Source organism: Chroicocephalus ridibundus, chromosome Z, assembly GCF_963924245.1.
Source record: "Chroicocephalus ridibundus chromosome Z, bChrRid1.1, whole genome shotgun sequence".
Classification (NCBI taxonomy): Eukaryota; Metazoa; Chordata; class Aves; order Charadriiformes; family Laridae; genus Chroicocephalus; species Chroicocephalus ridibundus.
In genome coordinates, this window is record NC_086316.1 from 69,195,205 (window position 1) to 69,213,372 (window position 18,168).

General features: G+C 39.7%; 1 protein-coding gene across 4 annotated transcripts in view; it reads right to left on the bottom strand.

Moving 5' to 3' along the window:
• Positions 1 to 18,168, bottom strand: part of PARP8 (poly(ADP-ribose) polymerase family member 8) — a 124,712-nt gene that overhangs the window by 49,801 nt on the left and 56,743 nt on the right. For all 4 annotated transcript variants that reach the window (XR_010069033.1, XR_010069032.1, XR_010069031.1 and 1 more), the window contains exons 4-9: positions 16,246 to 16,335; positions 14,851 to 14,921; positions 12,308 to 12,385; positions 6,956 to 7,050; positions 3,379 to 3,439; positions 2,235 to 2,325 (exon numbers count right to left, since the gene is read on the bottom strand). Coding sequence is in view for 1 of the 4 variants with exons in the window: in XM_063319701.1 (XP_063175771.1) it covers positions 2,235 to 2,325; positions 3,379 to 3,439; positions 6,956 to 7,050; positions 12,308 to 12,385; positions 14,851 to 14,921; positions 16,246 to 16,335 (486 nt within the window). In the remaining 3 variants the exon portion in view is untranslated. The remainder of the gene's footprint in view (positions 1 to 2,234; positions 2,326 to 3,378; positions 3,440 to 6,955; positions 7,051 to 12,307; positions 12,386 to 14,850; positions 14,922 to 16,245; positions 16,336 to 18,168) is intronic.

Genomic DNA, 18,168 nt, shown 5'->3' on the forward strand with positions numbered 1-18,168 from the left:
CAGCCTGGTACCTCCAAAAGCTGATTCATCCTCATCTAAGACACGTGGGAGAAACTGCCCGCAAGTACAATAATGAGAGAAGCTATTAACTAGAAGAACGACTATCTAAAATCAGGATATTACACAGCTACAGGGTGGTATGAATACCCCCCAGAGTGCTTTGGAGTACACTGCATTTCCGTTTATCAGTCAACAGAAAGTACTACAGGAGAAAAAGATGTATCATAACATTATGGCCCAGTAGTCTCAAAACAACACAGAATCACAGAATCAGAGAATGGTTTAGGTTGGAAGGGACTTTAAAGACCATCTAGTTCCAACCCCCTGTCATGGGCAGGGACACCTCCCATTACATCAGGTTGCTCAAAGCCCCATCCAGCCTGGCCTTGAACACTTCCAGGGATGGGGCATTGACAACTTCCCTGGGCAAACTATTCCAGTGTCTCACCATCCCCACAGGAAAGAACTTGTTCCTAATATCTAATCTAAATCTCCCCTCTTTCAGTTTAAAACCATTACCCCTCATCCTATCATTACACTCCCTGATGAAGAGTCCCTCTCCCCATCTCTCCTGTAGGCCCCCTTCAGGCACTGGAAGGCTGCTGTAAGGTCTCCCAGAAGCCTTCTCTTCTCCAGGCTGAACAACCCCAACTCCCTCAGCCTGTCCTCATAGCAGAGGTGCTCCAGCCCTTTGATCATCTTTGTGGCCCTCCGCTGGACTCGTTCCAACAGGTCGATGTCCTTCTTGTTCTGAGGACTCCAGAGCTGGATGCAGTACTCCAGGTGGGGAAGTATTTAAAGGGGAAGAGGAATTTACAGAGAAATGGTCTTGTTAACACAAAAGATGGTGGACATCATTGTCTGGTTTTTGTCCTAAATAAAGAGATATGGCTGCAACAGCAGCTGAGCTCATAAAACCAGTATCAGTGAAGCACTTGCCTCTGGCCCTGACTTTGCCTTTCTTGGTACTCAGGCACTCCCGCAATCAGCTGCAGGACTGGGAACTTAGCTTCCCATTCTAACCTTGTCAACTGTGCAGAAGACATGTTGTTGTTACTCCTCATTTCACTAGATCATTTCTTACTGCAAGCTGCTCTTCACGCTTCACCTTCTCTTATTTGGTGCACTTTTTTATGTTTTAAATTACATTTCGTCAGAAATATTCTGAATACTAACACTGCTACCTGCAAATACATATTTTAAGATTTTAAGAAAAGATTGAAGCAATAAAATACACACAAAAAGACCAAAGTCAAGCAAAAAAAAAAAAAAAGATAGACTGATCTGAGGAAATGCTTATTTGAATGAACAGAATATAGCTTATAGTTAGCACCGGCAGGCAACATATCCTACAAAAATAGCTCACTGGGACAGATTTTGCTAAACGTATTATGGCTAGAAATATCTGTTCATTTTCCAGAGGCAAAATTCTCCCACAGATACAAGCCTGAATGGACAGCTTGCACTGGAAGCTGGGCAAGTTATGGTCCAAACTGCAACTTAGTTCTGACTTCCCACTGTAATAATATATCTGAAGTTGACTCTTCCATATGAATATTTCCAAATCTTCAAAATCAGCTGATTCTTCAGGAGTTTGATCATTGTTACTCTCATGAGGAAGCTTTACTCACTTAACAACTCATTCAAATCTAAAGATTCCCAGAGTTCATACAGTCATAGAATCATAGAATCATAGAATCTTCATGGTTGGAAAGGACCTTTGAGGTCACCAAGTCCAACCATACACACACAAAAAAATCATATAGAAATCAGAAGCTGAAAGGATAATTATCATGGCCTGATTCTTCAAAGGTACATGAAAAAGCGCATACTAATGCACTGCACAGGTCTGTGTATGTATACCTTATCAGTGGTATCTCATCTGTACAGATGATCCCTGATTTCCAAAATCAGGAAATCACATATGAGAAACTGAAGCTCTTTATTCCTTAACCCTGGTTCCTAGGGGAAGCAGTTGCATTTCAAAGGATATCAGGGAAAAAAGTTTCAAAAATCAACCTATGAACGTTTAAATTAGATGCCCATGTCATTTTTGAGGGCCTAGCTACGCAAATAGATGTATACTTAATTTCATACCAGTAGGACTGCTCTCAGCAGTAGACATAAGCACAGGCAGGGTCAAAGATTTGGCAGTGAACGAGTATCTATCACCCAGTACATGGCTCAGACCGAGACACCATACAAGGCACGTGAAGAACACACGGGTGACTAACCTGGACCATTTAAGTACTGCGTAAGTGAACAGTGCAATCGCACTATTATAGGCTCTGTGCGAATTACATCCCAGGCCACAGCAATCTCTTCCTAGTTCAAGACAAAAAGAAAACAACAAACACTATTAGCCATCATGACGAACTGCCACATTTTGTCAGTCTGCCTTAGGGTTGTTATAAACATCATCCATCCATTTACCCAGTTGTGGAGTATCTACTCCAACTTTAAACTCGAGACTTAGGACAAACTATTGCCTGCTGACACCCCTAAGAGCAGCGTTAGACTGCTTCCAGTTGTGGAGTACGATCATTTAAACTGAGCACAGCTTTATATGCAACACTACACCTACAGTGCAGGCAGACGCCTTCCCTTCTATCAAGAGATACTGCTTCAAAGCTGAGAAGCAAAGGAGCAAATAAAGATGGAAAGGAAACTTATCCCGTAACACGGGGCAAAGGAAACATTTGCTCCTTAAGACTGATTAAAATAATTCAAGGTCTGATTGGATTTTCTTAAATTTTAGAAAAGCCCTATAACATCTTATGCTGTGCTAAGCTAAGAATATGACATATCTGTGCAGAAGCTAACGATGCCCCTAAAAGCGGTAATTTTTATTCTCCATCTAGAGGACAGGAAGTTACTGCACAGACGAGGTGAGGAAGTGTGGAGTTAATGACAGCGCCGCTGTTACAGAAGCCACGCTGCCAGCCGGCAGCACCGCTGTCCTGTGTCTCCTTTGCCACTCGAGCCTCTCCCCGGTCAGCTGCAGATGCCGAGAGGCACACAGCAGAGCCCCTGACAAAGTCTTCTGCCCTATGAAGTGCCTTCACCTAACTAATGCCTAGGATAGCAAAAAAAGAAATGTATTTCATTTATACCAGTTAAAACATTTACCATGCACAAAGCATGTCTGAAAGGCAATACACATGCAGTAAATAAAAGCCTACAAAGCATTTTAATGGTGTGATCATAAAAGGAAAAGAAAACCTTTCCGCTGAGTAGCAATCAATAATGCGACAGGCACTTGTGAAGATCAAGTCTCCAAAAAAGGAAAGTCTCAGTGGTTGTCTAGAGAGTCTGATGTGTAGCAGAATTAAATGGATATTAATGTTCATTATGTAATTCTGTGATTAGATTACTTACATCAAGAAAGCTAACATCAATATGCAGATCAATATCTACATCATCAATGGCTCCATATTCCCTGAAAGGAAAGAACTACATTACATTAGAGCTCTTTAAGATACTCCTCAGCCCAGGAGTACTTATAACAGGGAAGATTTTATAAAGGATAATCTTGTCTGTAAAATGAGAATGGTTATAAAACACACATTTACATAGATTGGATCAATATTCCCAGTGGGTGACCGTCTGCTGCACTGGAACTTTCTTTCAGTGGATCTTGCTTAAACAGGCTAAATCTTTTTTTCTACTAATTCCCTCAAATTTTTTTTCCGTTGCTGCTATGTATTTTTGCCTTGTGTATTGCACAAATAAATCACGAAAACAATAATGGTAACGTGCTGCTCCTATATTTATGACAAAAGAAAATCCTAGTTAATTTTCAAACGTATTTCAGGTTAACGGCCAGTAACCTAAGGAGAGGCTTGAGATAAATCATTGAAGACAAACACAACTTAGCCTAGAGGGTGGCATATTATAACGGCGAGATTGTTTCATACATTCAAGCATTTGTTTGTCAAAACATAAAGATTGCCCTGTAATGCACCCAAGGCAATAGCTGCCTAATTTTATCTGTTATGTGTAGTACTGCTGGAGTCCCCAGGGTTCAGATTTAAATTATTTCATTACCATCCGAAATCTTACATTTAAAGTGTGACTTTTCTGCCTCTTATTTTCTGACTCGTTCTAATTGCCCTCCCTCAACGTACTTGAAGACTTCTGAAAAAAAGGGCTAGAAAATACTCATTCATACGCCTTAATAAAAAATTGGTTTCCTTTCATTTAAATTACCTAACTGGACAATACTGTAAAAGTGCAATCACTCTCAATTTTTCAAAGATTCTAGTCACTAGGTTTTTTTCTTTCCACTGCATTTATATCCTTGTTCTCACATTGACTTCCACGCTTTTCTATTAAACTAGACTGAGACAGTACACAGTGACAGTCGTGCATAAATAAGTTGATACAGTAATTTTGAAATACAAAAATATTTTTACGAATATAACTATCTCCTACCAAAGTGGCTCTCAGCCCATGGCAGGATGTAGCTCACACTGGAAATGCCTTGACCTCTTGCGAAGTCTGGTGGAGGGAACCCCTTCCACTGAACCTCAGCATCCCAATGGTTCTCTCTGGGAAGGGCAAACCCAAAGCCCCTCTCTAGGTCAGACATGTCCACACAAGGCACACACAGGGCAGGACGATGGCTGGCCAGGACTGTGCTGCCTTGAGGCTTCACAGTCACCTTGACAGCTGCTCCAGGGTTTGCTCACCCAGAGCTACACATACAGGTGCTGCCTGACCTCCTACACCTCGCTGAAGACCTGGCTTTGAGACAGTGAATTTCTCCACCTACTGAATGGCTTAACCACTGTCCTGCACAGCAGAGGCCTCAGATTTTTTTGTTAATTTTCCAGAAGATCTAAAGAACAGATTGTTATGAACTCTTCAGTAATATTTATGAACACAGGCTGGTGTTACTCACATGACTGAGATTCAAAAGGCTGTCAATAAGTGTAATTTTATATATTAAACAGAAATGTAGCTGAAGTAATGAAACACAGAAATATTAATGGAAGAAAGGATCACATAAAAATAAGATATAATTGTGGAATTTCCATACTCATTGAAATCCCTTTACCCCTACTCCATTGCCATCATAGAAAATGGATTTTAGACACATGATGCTGACTGTTGTTTTTCTTCCCCAAGCTGAAAGGCCTGGGGGGGATGGAGGGTGGGGTGTTGGGGGGGGGGTGTGGGGGAGAGAAATCATGCAGCTTATGATCTGCCGCCTGCAATGGCTCCATGAACACATCTTGATTTTGAAGCTCCCAGAGGTCCTCCGTCCATCAATGCACAAGCAACATAAATAGATACTGAGGAGTTTGGATCAGTTGGTCCAGGGGGCTTTCTCATGGCTTTGGTGGACAGATTTCAAATGGCAGTGGTGAAAAGCATGTAGGTATAGGAATTTCATGTTTATATGTACAGTTGATTCTGTGACAGCAAGAGACTACTAAAAGAGGGTCATCTGTCTAGGAAATATGCATCTTAGTGGGTGCCACTGTCAGACAGACTTCTCACTCCACAGAGAAGTGGAGCTGCAGGAGAGGGATGAAATTGAATCGTTAACGCTGTGTTCGTCATTGCCAAGAATTTATGAGTATTTTCAACTACAGCGGAGTGGAAGAAGCATTAAAGTTTTCCACATGCCAAAAGCAGCCACATATGCCAATTTCTACTACAGTGAGCTGAAGAAGATCACAATGCTTCCAATGAAACAGTTGATTCAATAAATTAGAAGCAATAAAGTTTTTGAAAGGTTACATACAATGTTTCAATTTTAGGAGCTTGAGGGAGCCTATTATCAAGGTACTCTCAATTTCACAGTTATCAGTTTGGCAGCTAAACATTTATCTCATTCACTTCCTAAACCCATATACAACTATTTGGATTTCAGTTCCCCAGGTCCTCAAAATGTAATGAAATTTCCACTTAATTTGAAAAGGTGTAGTACACCATAGTTGTAGACATGCTTTCTCTTCTTAGACAAAAATAACAGAGCTTATTGTTTAGAGGTTAATGGGAATTGTTACTTGCAATATAAGTATGCCTAAGGTTATTATCTTCTCTGTAGTTTATTACTTAGTTTGTATGACAACTTTGATATTTTCTTTGTAATACAACTGACAGGTCTGTTACATCTTGCCTACCTGTTATTTCTATGAAATTGTTAAAATTGCATAGATGGAAAATGAAGTTATAAAAGACCTGAAGCGTATTAAAAATATCATACAGTTATGCCCTATGGCAGAATCATGCGTGCTCGTATATGCCTGACAAAATTTTTGTGTAATTACACCTCGCAATCCACCTCTGACGGAGGTTCCACCACTTCCCTCTGCAGGATACTTTAGAGTCCCACAATTAAAAAGCATTCATAAAATCTAATCAAATCCTTCTTTGTTGCTAACACAGCTAGTTTCTTATTGTCTCTCTCATGATGACAACAGAGAACATTTGATCACTCCTCCTATCTACAAACAACTTTTTTGAAGAAGAACTGTTATTATGTCTTCCCCTTCTTTTTCCAGACTAGACAAATCCAGTTCCTTCAATCTTTCCCCAGGCAAAACATTTACTAAATCTCTTAACATTACTCTTGTTCACCTCCAGGGCAAAAGACACAATATGACAGAAAAGGAGTTTAACAAGGGTTTATAGTAATGCTGAACAGTAATTTTCAACAAAATGCAACATCCTGATCAAATACCAACTGAACTGCAAAAGACAATGATGCTTTAGAACAGGATTCCAAGGCTTGTTCTCAGCACAGCCAGTTGTATCAGTACCCAACCACAAAAAAACCCAAAACCAGCATTATTGCTAGCCAGCAGTGCTCCTTCCTTTTGCCACACAATGTGCAGAAATCGCTAGAAAGGCTTGTGCTTTGGGGAAGTGAGGGAGGGTCCACACAGAACTCAATCTCCAAAACGTTAAAATGTTCTGCGACATGGAAAAGTCAATGACATACCTGAGAGATACTGCATTAGGTCCATAGATCTCTCTCACTGCTGTCAAATCAGCCTCCAGCTGTGGGTGCTTGTGAAGTTCTCCATCATAGCTAACCTACCGGGGAAAAAAAAATATCCTAGGAGTTTTTATTTATTTCATTACTGGCACCTGACCTAAGCTCTTGAAAGTTCCCCCTGCAAAATATGCTACATAAAGATTCATTAATGCCATGCTCAGAAAGGACACTGTGTTGATAACCTGGAGCACTGATGTGGTCTAGCTCTGCTAAGCAATGAGATTTGCAAAGCAGGCACCTCTGCGTTGAAATTTTTTGAGGGTCCCACTCCTGTTTGTGGGAAGAGAAGCTGCAAAGGACTCATCCCTCTGTCCTGTCTTGTCCTGGAGTTTGTTCTGGGACCCTTGTGCATTTTAAAACTGTTAAGAAGGAGAAGAACCGGATCTCCCCAGTCATATCATCCCAGTTCAACTGCTGCAGGACAAAGGTTTGCTCCTTCTTGCTTATTGTCACAGTCTCAAAAATATTAGCCACAGAATGGCTTGGGCTCAACAAGAGAAGCATGAAACTATTCTATATGCCAAATGTCTCAGCATTTAAATTACATTTTCGGTCTGCCAAGTGGCTGTATTCTATCCATCACTGCAATGCTACCAGATTAAAAAAAAAAAAAAAATAAAATGAACGCTTTCCCATTTTAAGTATTTTACCAGAGAAGGTGTAAAGAAACATGTATTTAGATATCATCCCCATTTTTTTCAAAATCTACATGAAAAATGGAAACAGTTATGTTAGTGTTATATTATAAAGCAAAACTTGCGAGCTGGTTTGGTTGGACTGCATGAAGTCAAAATAATTACTATCTTCTATGTTCTACAAGGACGAAAACACCTCTTTAGGCTTGTAACAGTCTATTCACAGACTATTACTACTTTCTCATTAAGCATTACGCTCCTGATTGTGTGAACCTAATTCTACTTCTTTACAACAATTAGAATGACCATAATTCCACAAAACTCAATGAACTCCCTAGATTTGAACAGATTCAGAAATGAGAGTAGGATTTGGCTTCTACCTTTAAAAAGTTCAGAGAGCAAGGCACAAGACTGTAATTTATCCCTTCAGACACACACATATATATATAGATCTCCTTATACAGGAATTCCTGCAGAGAATTCTTGCTATTGCAGAACCATATCTAACTGCAGTATTCCTCCTTCTGTTTGTACATCCAAATCTGTAGGAGACCAGTGCTGTGACACTTTCAGCTCTGCTACCTGGAGATATGAGATATCTATATCTGATTACCTGAATTTAAATAGCTTTCAAATAATAATCAGCTGATCACTTTTTACATGTAAAAATTGGCAAAGAATAATTAGATTAGACTTAGGCACAGAACTCATCAGCACAGCATGGACACGCGTTTATCGGGGATATCAGCGATATTCATGACCAGAAGGCCATAAGCCAAGCACCCCTCCCTTGTTTGAGCAGGCATGTCAGAACAATTTTCCAAGTAGAATAGCACGGGAATAAAACCTTTACTATAATTTTTATTTTTTCACTTCAGCTAGGAGAAAACCAATCCTTTTCACATGCTCATTACTCAAAGATGATTTCTTTAAAGATGCATAAATAATTGCTGTCCTGCTTCCAAGGAGAGCACAGCAATCATTTCACAAATTGTAGCTGTGGCACACCTGCCACCTTTGTTGGTCCTAAACTGCATTTTTTAATCAGTCTTATGTACCAATAATACTAAAGTCCAAAAGGAACACTATACAGAACACTAAACTGCTCAAGATAATGCCTTCTCCAATCTATTTTCTGATGGTAAGAGGTTATGAACTCAAAAAGGAAACAAAGCAGTGTTCTGGCAAATTATAAGACCACAGTATGGCATTTTCCAGCCCTGAATTTGTGCCACAGACACAGTGATGTATGCAGAGGAGACTGCCAGCGCTTTGTGTATCTGCATTTGCAAGTATGTCCTGTAACTGAAGCACAAAAGAGAGGGGGAGAGAGCGCCAAAGGCAGTAGTATTACTGTTTCAATCTGCTGTTCTCGTTCGCAAGTGTGGAAGACAGAGATTCAAAGCAAGAATTAACAAAGAGTCTCAGAGAAAGTGAATATAAAAGCTAAAAAATCTGATAACTTTGCTGTGTCTGAAAGGTCTGTGTTTAGAAAGTTTCAGTTTTTAATCTGAGACTTGATTCAGATTATTTTGTCCCACATAATGACAAAAGGTTGCATTTTTAAAGGAGATTAAGTGATTTACAAACCTAAATCCCATTGAAAATCAATAGGACTTAGGCTATTGAATCACTTAGCTACTTTAAAGTATTTATCCATTAAATCCTTAGGGAGGATTACAAGCAGGTGCCTAGGAAGCGGATACAAACATTTACTTTATGACCAAAAGGTCGTAGCTTGTTTTCACTGCCCATCAAATGCCATTTCCCATCTTCCACGGTCCTTGTTTCATCACCAGCTGCTCTCTTGTCTTTCCAGCTGTAACCACTTAGAAATGTTAAGAATTACCCCTGACCTCCATCTTCCCCAACTGTATTACACACGTTTGCACTGGCATCTATTCCCTCTAGTTCCTAAAGTCGGTATTTTTATCCCCGTTCTCTGTGGGCACAGCACACACTTGTCTCAAATGAAGTAGCCTGCCTTGCTTGTTCCCCACATATACAGCCAACTATTTTGTCCTGAAAATCCATCTGGTGCCCACTTAATAACTCTTACAATCACTTTATTTGAAAAAGGACTGTTCTTTTTATCGCTAGAGGGACTTTGCTCCTTACCTGATTTCCTATTTATTTTCTGGGTCCTCAATATTTTCTTCAATTCTACAGGTCTTCTTTAGAATTTTGTCTTTTTTACCATGAAATTTTAAATTCAAAATTTCCTTTTTTCGCTTTCTTTAAATATACTTTCTATGATGTCCTGTTTTGGCTTTTTTTTTGTTTTAGTTTTTTTTTTTATTTTTATTTTGCTTTTTGAATATTCTCTACTCAAGACTTTCACAAAGATACGGTATTTTATTTATATCGCTGATCTCCTTGTGTTTTCTTTTTTGCCAGTTATAATTCCTTTAATTAAATGTGTTACCTTAAAAAAATGACAATGCAATGTAGTTTCCACTTCAAATACGAGCCAACCACATTCTAACCAGTACTGCCTATTACACAGCTCTTGTACATCTTGCAAAATGATGTAATGCTTTCTGTGTTCATATCTCATAGGCAGCATCAATATTCATTCATTCATCTGTGCACTGGAAGGCATCTTTTACCAAACGTACTAGTGCTTGTTCAAGAAATAAGCACTCCCCAGCTGTTTGCTGCCTTTTCCTTCACCTTGAGGTTACTGCCCTTTCTGCAGAGTTGAAAAATGGAGCCAGTACATGCAACTCACCACCACAGGGCAAAATCAGAAGACTTTTCCTCTCAGGCAGATTAAAATAAGACATCACTCTGCATTGAAGTCTGTGTACACGGTCCTCCCTGGCGCTCTGTGGGGCTGTAAGAGCCAGCAGCTGAAGGGAGGCAATTCACAGAATCACAGAATGGTTCGGGTTGGAAGGGACCTTAAGGACCACCTGGTTCCAACCCCCCTGCCCTGGGCAGGGACACCTCCCACTAGACCAGGCTGCTCAAAGCCCCATCCAGCCTGGCCTTGAACATCTCCAGGGATGGGACATCCCCACCTTCTCTGGGCAACCTGTTCCAGTGCCTCACCACCCTCACAGGAAAGAATTTCTTCCTGATATCTAATCTAAATCTACCCTCTTTAAATTTAAAACTGTTACCCCTCATCCTATCATTACACTCCTTGATAACGAGTCCCTCCCCATCCTTCCTGTAGGCCCCCTTCAGGTACTGGAAGGCTGCTATAAAGTCTCCTCGGAGCCTTTTCTTCTCCAGGCTGAACAACCCCAACTCTCTCAGCCTGTCCTCACAGCAGAGGTGCTCCAGCCCTCAGGTCATCTTCATGGCTCTCCTCTGGATCCACTCCAACAGGTCCACGTCCTTCTTGTGCTGAGGGCTCCAGAGCTGCACACACTACTCCAGGAGGGATCTCACCAGAGTGGAGTAGAGGGGCAGAATCACCTCCCTCCACCTGCTGGCCACGCTTCTTTTGATGCAGCCCAGGATGCGGTTGGCTTTCTGGGCTGCAAGCACACATTGCCTGCTCATGTTGAGCTTCTCGTCCACCAGTACCCCCAAGTCCCTCTTCTCAGGGCTGCTCTCAAGCCATTCTGCTGCAGTCATTTCTAAAGTGAACATGAGTCAATCCCTCATGTCAGTTGTTTCTGACACTGAAAATACACTCTTTCACTTTCAGTTTCAATACCACTTTTAATAGCCCTTTAGGGGCATGCTCTGTTTGGATTTTTTTAGAGTGAAACACCTCAACATGTATTCTGTGTTCAAACCCCGCCTCACTGTTGGCTCTGCAAAAGAAGAGGCTTGTCGACGTCCTGCTCATCAGCATCCCACGCTCTCCGCACCGACCCAATGCGCACCCACGGAATGGGGGCTTCAGCCGTGTGGCAACTTTCATAAATAGCAAGCACCACTCATTAAAATGTTCATCAAAATAAACAGGTCTAATAATATAAGTGAGGAATGATTCCTTTGGGGCGATAGTGAGACTAAAAAGATAAGAAAAATCGTAATAAAGAGAATGGAGCTTGAAGCACTCTATTGACATTGCAAAAGGAAAAGAGATGATGAGATTTTATTTCCCAATACATAAGAGAATGCAATAATAACTAGTTCTGCTGAGGGAATAAGAAGGAAAGACACAGAGCAGTACATTCATCTAAAAATATGCAGCATTTTTCAAGGTGAATTTAACTGTAGAGCTCAGAAAAAGAACGGACTATTGCCTACATCAAAATTGTTTTGTAATAACCATTTTTACCATTAAATTGCAGTGCTCTTGACTTTACAAAATTGCAGTCCTCCAGAAGGAAACAGATTTGGATCCAGCCTGACTTCCCATTTGTATCAATAATGGGATAAGCTTTAAAAAGTGAGTATCTGTTTCCTGGAAGTAAGCAACTGCCTTCTATTTTCAAATGTTCTGAAGAGTACTTGCTTTTCCTATTCTTACAGCTTTGCAAATATAAACAAACTAATCTTATTTTAAATTAGATGTAATTATACAGCATAACACACTCAATGCTTCTGCTATAAAATACAGTGTAGACATACACATGGCATTCTAGTCAACGTTGAATAAACATAAGAAATTATTATCATAAATTTATAATGGAATGAACAACAGAAGCCTTCAAATTTAATTTCCTGAAACTTGTGCAAAAATTTCCTCCATTACCTGTCCTCCATAATAAAATTCCTCCGAGTCATTATCTCCTTCAGAGTCTTCTTCAACTGTGCTGTTGTGCCATGACTCCTTAATGGAAAAGGAAAGTTAACAATGACACAAGCAATATGCTTATTTTACATTTACAGTTCCAATTATAACTACAGGAATAATGTTTTTACAAATAAGCTCGTAGCACCCTTTATCAAGTGATCTTTTAGTATCATTTTTCCAGAAGATTACTAAGGGCCTGTTTTAAGAGTAGTGAAATATCATAAAAAAACAAGCACCTACTAACTGGGCACATAAAACCAACGTGAATATACGTTGGAGAATTAATACTTTTTCTGGCTACAGACACAGTGTGGTATTTTAAGGAACTGGGGAATTCAGTAGACTATGTGGGAATACTTCGCTGGGCTTTTGCTAAGCAAAGCATAATTTACCCACCAAGACAGGTTCTGGATTTAATTAATTTGGTGTTTCAGTGACCCAATAAAATTGTAGTTTACTTTATTCTAGTAAATCAATTCTAATAGATTAAGGAAATAATTAAAGTCCGAGCATGGGATCTCTTAAGTTCCTTTCTGTTTAAAACTGACACGTTGCTGCTTAATTATTATTTCTAACACAAGTACCAGCCTGTTGCCAGGAAAGTTCAAACTTAATTTTCCGACTAGCTCTGCTCTGAGACTTTGAAAAGCAAGGATTAGAAAGTAATATGCTTACCCACGTAAAACCTGCTCTAAATAGGCTGCTCTGTGAATAATTGCACTCAAGTAAATAGAACTGATCCTGGTACAGACTGCAACTCAGCATGAGCTGAAGTGTTACACTCTGCTTCCCACCAATGGAACCTTTACTTATAATTATGTAATTGCTTGAAGATACTAATTCTCTTTCCCACAGTCCTGTGTTATTTCTAGGCCCTATGCTGACAAGGATCCCCTAAGGAACACCTGTTAAAATCACAATTCTTCACTTCAACCTGAACATGATGCACTTGCTGCTTATTTTGTATTTATGTCCTGCATGGAACTGCCATAATGGAATAGAAATCAGATGTACACGTCAAAGAATAGAAGTTACCCCTACATCCCATATATTCACGAATGTCAAATATACCCTTATCACCCATTTCTATGGTCAGACATTCTAATCCAATTTCCCTACCTTTGCCTCTAAATTTGTGCTCCATTCACTGTACGTATATATAGAACAAAAATTCTATTTCAGACAATTTCACAGCAATTTTCTACAACAAGGCATAAAAATAATTTCTGCTTCTACTTTGCTGAAAAGAAACAAAGTGACTTTAGTCTTCTTTGTTTTATAATAACCTTAGCTCAAGGGGAAGTCTGTCTGAAAACAGAACTCAACTGAACAAAAATTCAACACAAGACAAAGAGAAATGAAACTCTCATATTAGAATAGCCACAAACCCATCCTATCCTAACCAAACCTCTGTCTAGACAACAGAAATGGTCAGTGTTAGAAACCTTTTTTTAAAGTTGTTTTTTTTCCTTCACTACTTTCATATTTAAGTACCTCATTTCAACTAAAAACAAAATAAAAGCTCAAATTCTGTCCCATAGAAGCTAACCATATCTCAGGCTTTTAATCAAATGGGTAAATTCTTCCCGCACTTGAATTTTTCTAAAGTTTACCAAGCACTGAATTCAATGTTGAGGCAGTAGAAGCAAAGTATTTCCAGTGCAGCTTTTTACATCAAATCAGGTTCCATCCATTAAAAAACCCAACTATACACATTAGCATATCTGTGCGTGCTTATCTCACCTTTCCAGGCTCAAATACAAATTTGAGCCTATAAAGCAGCCTATAAAAGCCTTCGTCAAGAAACTCAGCCACCACCCTTACCAAGGGAAGTTTTTGAAGTCAAGCACGTGAATTCTTGATACAACACTCAATTTTTTGCTTGGGGTTGGAGCCCATCTGATACTCTCTTTGAGCCCACAACACTGTCAAGCCCTGTAGACTTCACGTTAGTGTCACTTCTTGCTTGAGTTAATGTCTCGGTGAGACTGGTCAGGGACCCATGCCAGAGGTACAGCACAAATGCGACCGTGATGGAAGGCCTTACTACTCCAGACACTACTTATGTCAAATAGAGTCATGCAGAGGTCTAGAGCCTCCAGTGGGGCTGCCGTGGGCCGCAGGAAGCAGCAGTGAGATAATGAATGGGATGCGGTCCTATGCGCAAGGGTAGGTTAAAAGGTAACGTCATCATGATCAGCTTCTCCAAGAGCTGTGTGTTTAGGGTAGACAGCATCTATAACACTGTTGAACAAAAAATGAAATAAACATCAAAACTGTATTTCCTAGGATGGGAGCACCGCTATCTCAACTAAGTGATTCACTGGCTGATCCACGTATGAAACCCAGAGAACTATGCTTATCTTCTAAAACATGTAAACGTGTACAGTTTGCGTAAGCAGACATTTGATAGGAAATTTATGGTAAACACTCATATTTTATTATTTTCTGTTGTTTCTTAAAATAACTTCTCTTAAAATATGGATACAAGGAATACGTACCTCTCCATTCTCCCTCTGTAATTTTGATTTTATGGATAAGCAATAGTTAACATCACTGGTTTTTCTTAATTCTTAAAAGAAAAGGGAAAATACGGAACATCTGTGAAAAATGTGAAATAATTTTGCATACGCAGACCTGAAATACTTAGTTGCAATAGTAGAACAAATAAGGAACAAAAAGTTACAGATCTGAAAAGCATCAAACAGTTTACAATGTAACAGTCTAAAATTAAGAAGCCCCTACGTCTCAGAAGATTAATATTTTTAACTGTGAAATGAAACTCAGCTGGTCCATCTAGATTTGTTTTTCCCAATCTGTGATTTACAATTTAGTGTCATTCATTAATTTTGTATACTTATAAAAGAATGAAAAATCAAAACCCCTCAGCAAAATTAAATCAGATCATCTTCTATATAAAACATAGGTTTTTATTGTATTTCAAATGTCAGGCTTTATTTCTTTTTAAATTACAGAAATATTTGCAAGTAAAATTTATCTTAAACTTCGAACTATAATGGCCATTTTTTGTTTGTGTGACACTGCACCGACTTCAGTAAAATTATTCTTGATTTACATCAGTATAAATGAGATCAGAGACTGAAGATCATATTGGTTTTCCAGTGGAATTCAAAGTAATTCTGTGTTACGCAAAAAAAAAGCCCTAAAGCATTGTAATAATAATAAAAAGACTGCAAAGTCAAGTGTTCCTAACTGAAGAACTGCCAGATTTAAGACTGCTCTATGCAGCTTCTCCTGCAGCCTGAAATCATCAGGGAATTTGGCTGCTAAAATCTAAAAACTCTCTATGGAGTATGCACAAATCTTGATTATATATTGTATAAATGTGCCTGTATTTCTGAAAAGCATGCCCTTTCACGTATCAAATACTTTTTGGAAGTATGGAAATAATGTCAAATGAGATGTTCTCAAAAACTGGGAAAAAATACATTTTTTTTTCTAGTCTAACTTAGTGAAACAGCTGAACCATTTTGTTTGAAATTTCCTGAAATAATTCACCAGAGGCAACGGTAGTTATAGACTGTTTCATCCCCAGTGGTGAAGATTTAGTGAAGTTTTAAGCAAGTGAGCATGAAAACTTATAATTGGGAAGTATTAAGCACCTCTAACTGTATTCAAGGAGAATTGCTTTAGCACAGGCTGCAAGACATTAAAAGAATAAAATATATTCTGCCTACACAATCATGGTGATCCCCAGAAGAAATATTTCAATTTCTTCTACTCTAAAATGTAGGACAATTTACTACAGCAAGACTGTGAGAAAACAGCAAACGGCATAGCTGCACACATTAACATATCTCCTTTCAAGTGCAGGCAACATCTTGTCTTTCCTCACAAAACATGAACTTGATAAAACACTTGGGACATAAGATTACCTGTAGCGATTTGGTGGAAAATTACTGGAATTGGCTCTGTTGTAACTAACACATCTTCATCGTTATCAGAACTGGAAACGTAGGTGTTATCTACGAAAGAAAAACACCCGGGATGGTGAAGTCCAGTTGTGTTCTGCCAGCCCCTTCCCGCATTGTCCGTCCCACCCTGGTACCATAAGGAACCACTCCCCGGAGCGCTGTCATCTTGCTGGTGTGGGTTTTTTTCCTCTTGAGATTGCTAATGAAAAAAAAAATACCAAAAGGATGGAAGATTTGGAAAATTTTATACAAGGAAACCCCTGGGGTCTGATGTCATGGCTTTTGCGAATCACACCAAGCACTACTCTGAACTGTCCCACAAGGCTTACGGGGGTTTGAGCCAACCTTTTCCCAAGTGAAGACTTGTTCTATGCTTTTTGCTTTGCCTGACACCAAAATTCAAGCTAGATCTGCTGTGCAGAGTGAAGGCTGCATTTGGAGCTGGGTGTTAATAGCCCGTTATGCAAAATACCTGCGCCTCATTTTGCCTAGTCACATAAAGGTTGTTTGAAGTATCTTCTAATCAGTGGATAACCTTTCTTGTGCCTGATTCAGGAATAAAAAAAAAATGCCTCCCACTTAACAAAAATGTTAGGTATGAATATGAATATAGAAAGTCTATCATAAATTACCTTACAAAATGTAGGGATTAGGCTGAGGGGGGTGTGCGGTGCTTTTCTGGTTTGGTTTCTTTTTTTGCTTCCCAACCAAATGCTTAGTAACAACAAACAAGGAGCAGCAAGTTTTTATGTACTATACCTGCAGAAGTTAATTTTGCATAAATTGCTGAACAGTCTATGAAAGTAAGAATATTTTGTTTTCTACTGATCTGGGCTGGATTGAAACTTATGCTGTAGAGCAGAAAGGCTGACAAGATAATCACAGATAAAGAGACAAATAAGGTAACTGAAACAAGGACTTGATATATCGTAATTCCAAACACTCCGGTCCCACATCAGCAAAGTGTGGGAACTCAGGTGTGACTTTAAGCATGCTGCTGCAATCTCAAAGCCTTTCACCACAGTGAAAGTTCCAGTGAACTGTTAATGGTATCAACATTAATTGAGCAGTAAACTCAGTAATGTGACCCTTTGTACGACAGAGGCTCTTCCCCATCAGGAGGGATGCCGGGCGCTGCCGCCCTTTCCTTGCCGAGGTGCAGCTGCGCAGCTGCGCTGCCGCACAGGGACGTGCGCCTGGGGCTTTCCCAGCGTGGGAACCGGCCCTTCTGCCACATTCGCACACATCTACCCAGTCTGACGCCATCCCACACCTTCGCCTACTTCCACTCCTGTGCTGTCCCGCCAGGCAGTCCCGGCGATCGGCGCTCATACACACAGGCGCTCATACACACAGGTTTGGGAGTGCAACTTATTGCTATAAAGTTTACAGAGGCCACCATTTGGCTCTAAACATACCTAACACCATATATACGGATGTGAGAAAGGAAATCCATGTGCTGAACTTATTGCTGTATGAAAAAGCGAGAAATAACAACAATATGTGCTGTACAGAATAGACAATTACCAAGATATACATATATGGAAAAAAGGACTGCTCAATTACAGTTTTTATAGATTTTAATTATATTTTTATGCCCATTGTCATTCTTTTTTGGCAGCTGGATAATACGATTTTCACTGCCAAGTTTTTGTTTTCCTTTTCTATTTGGCAGCCATAAGGGTTTTTTTTCTCTTTCTTTCCATCAGTCTAATTAAACTTGAAGTTAAGATACTGGTTTTGTTTTGCTTTCTTCAACATGCAGTTTCTAACACACTACACCTCTCCTAAGCGGAGGACGCAGTGCCTGGACCTAGTGGAGGGATGCACGAAACCACTTGCTGACAAACTGGTTGTCTCCGTCTCTGCTGCAGTCTAATGAGG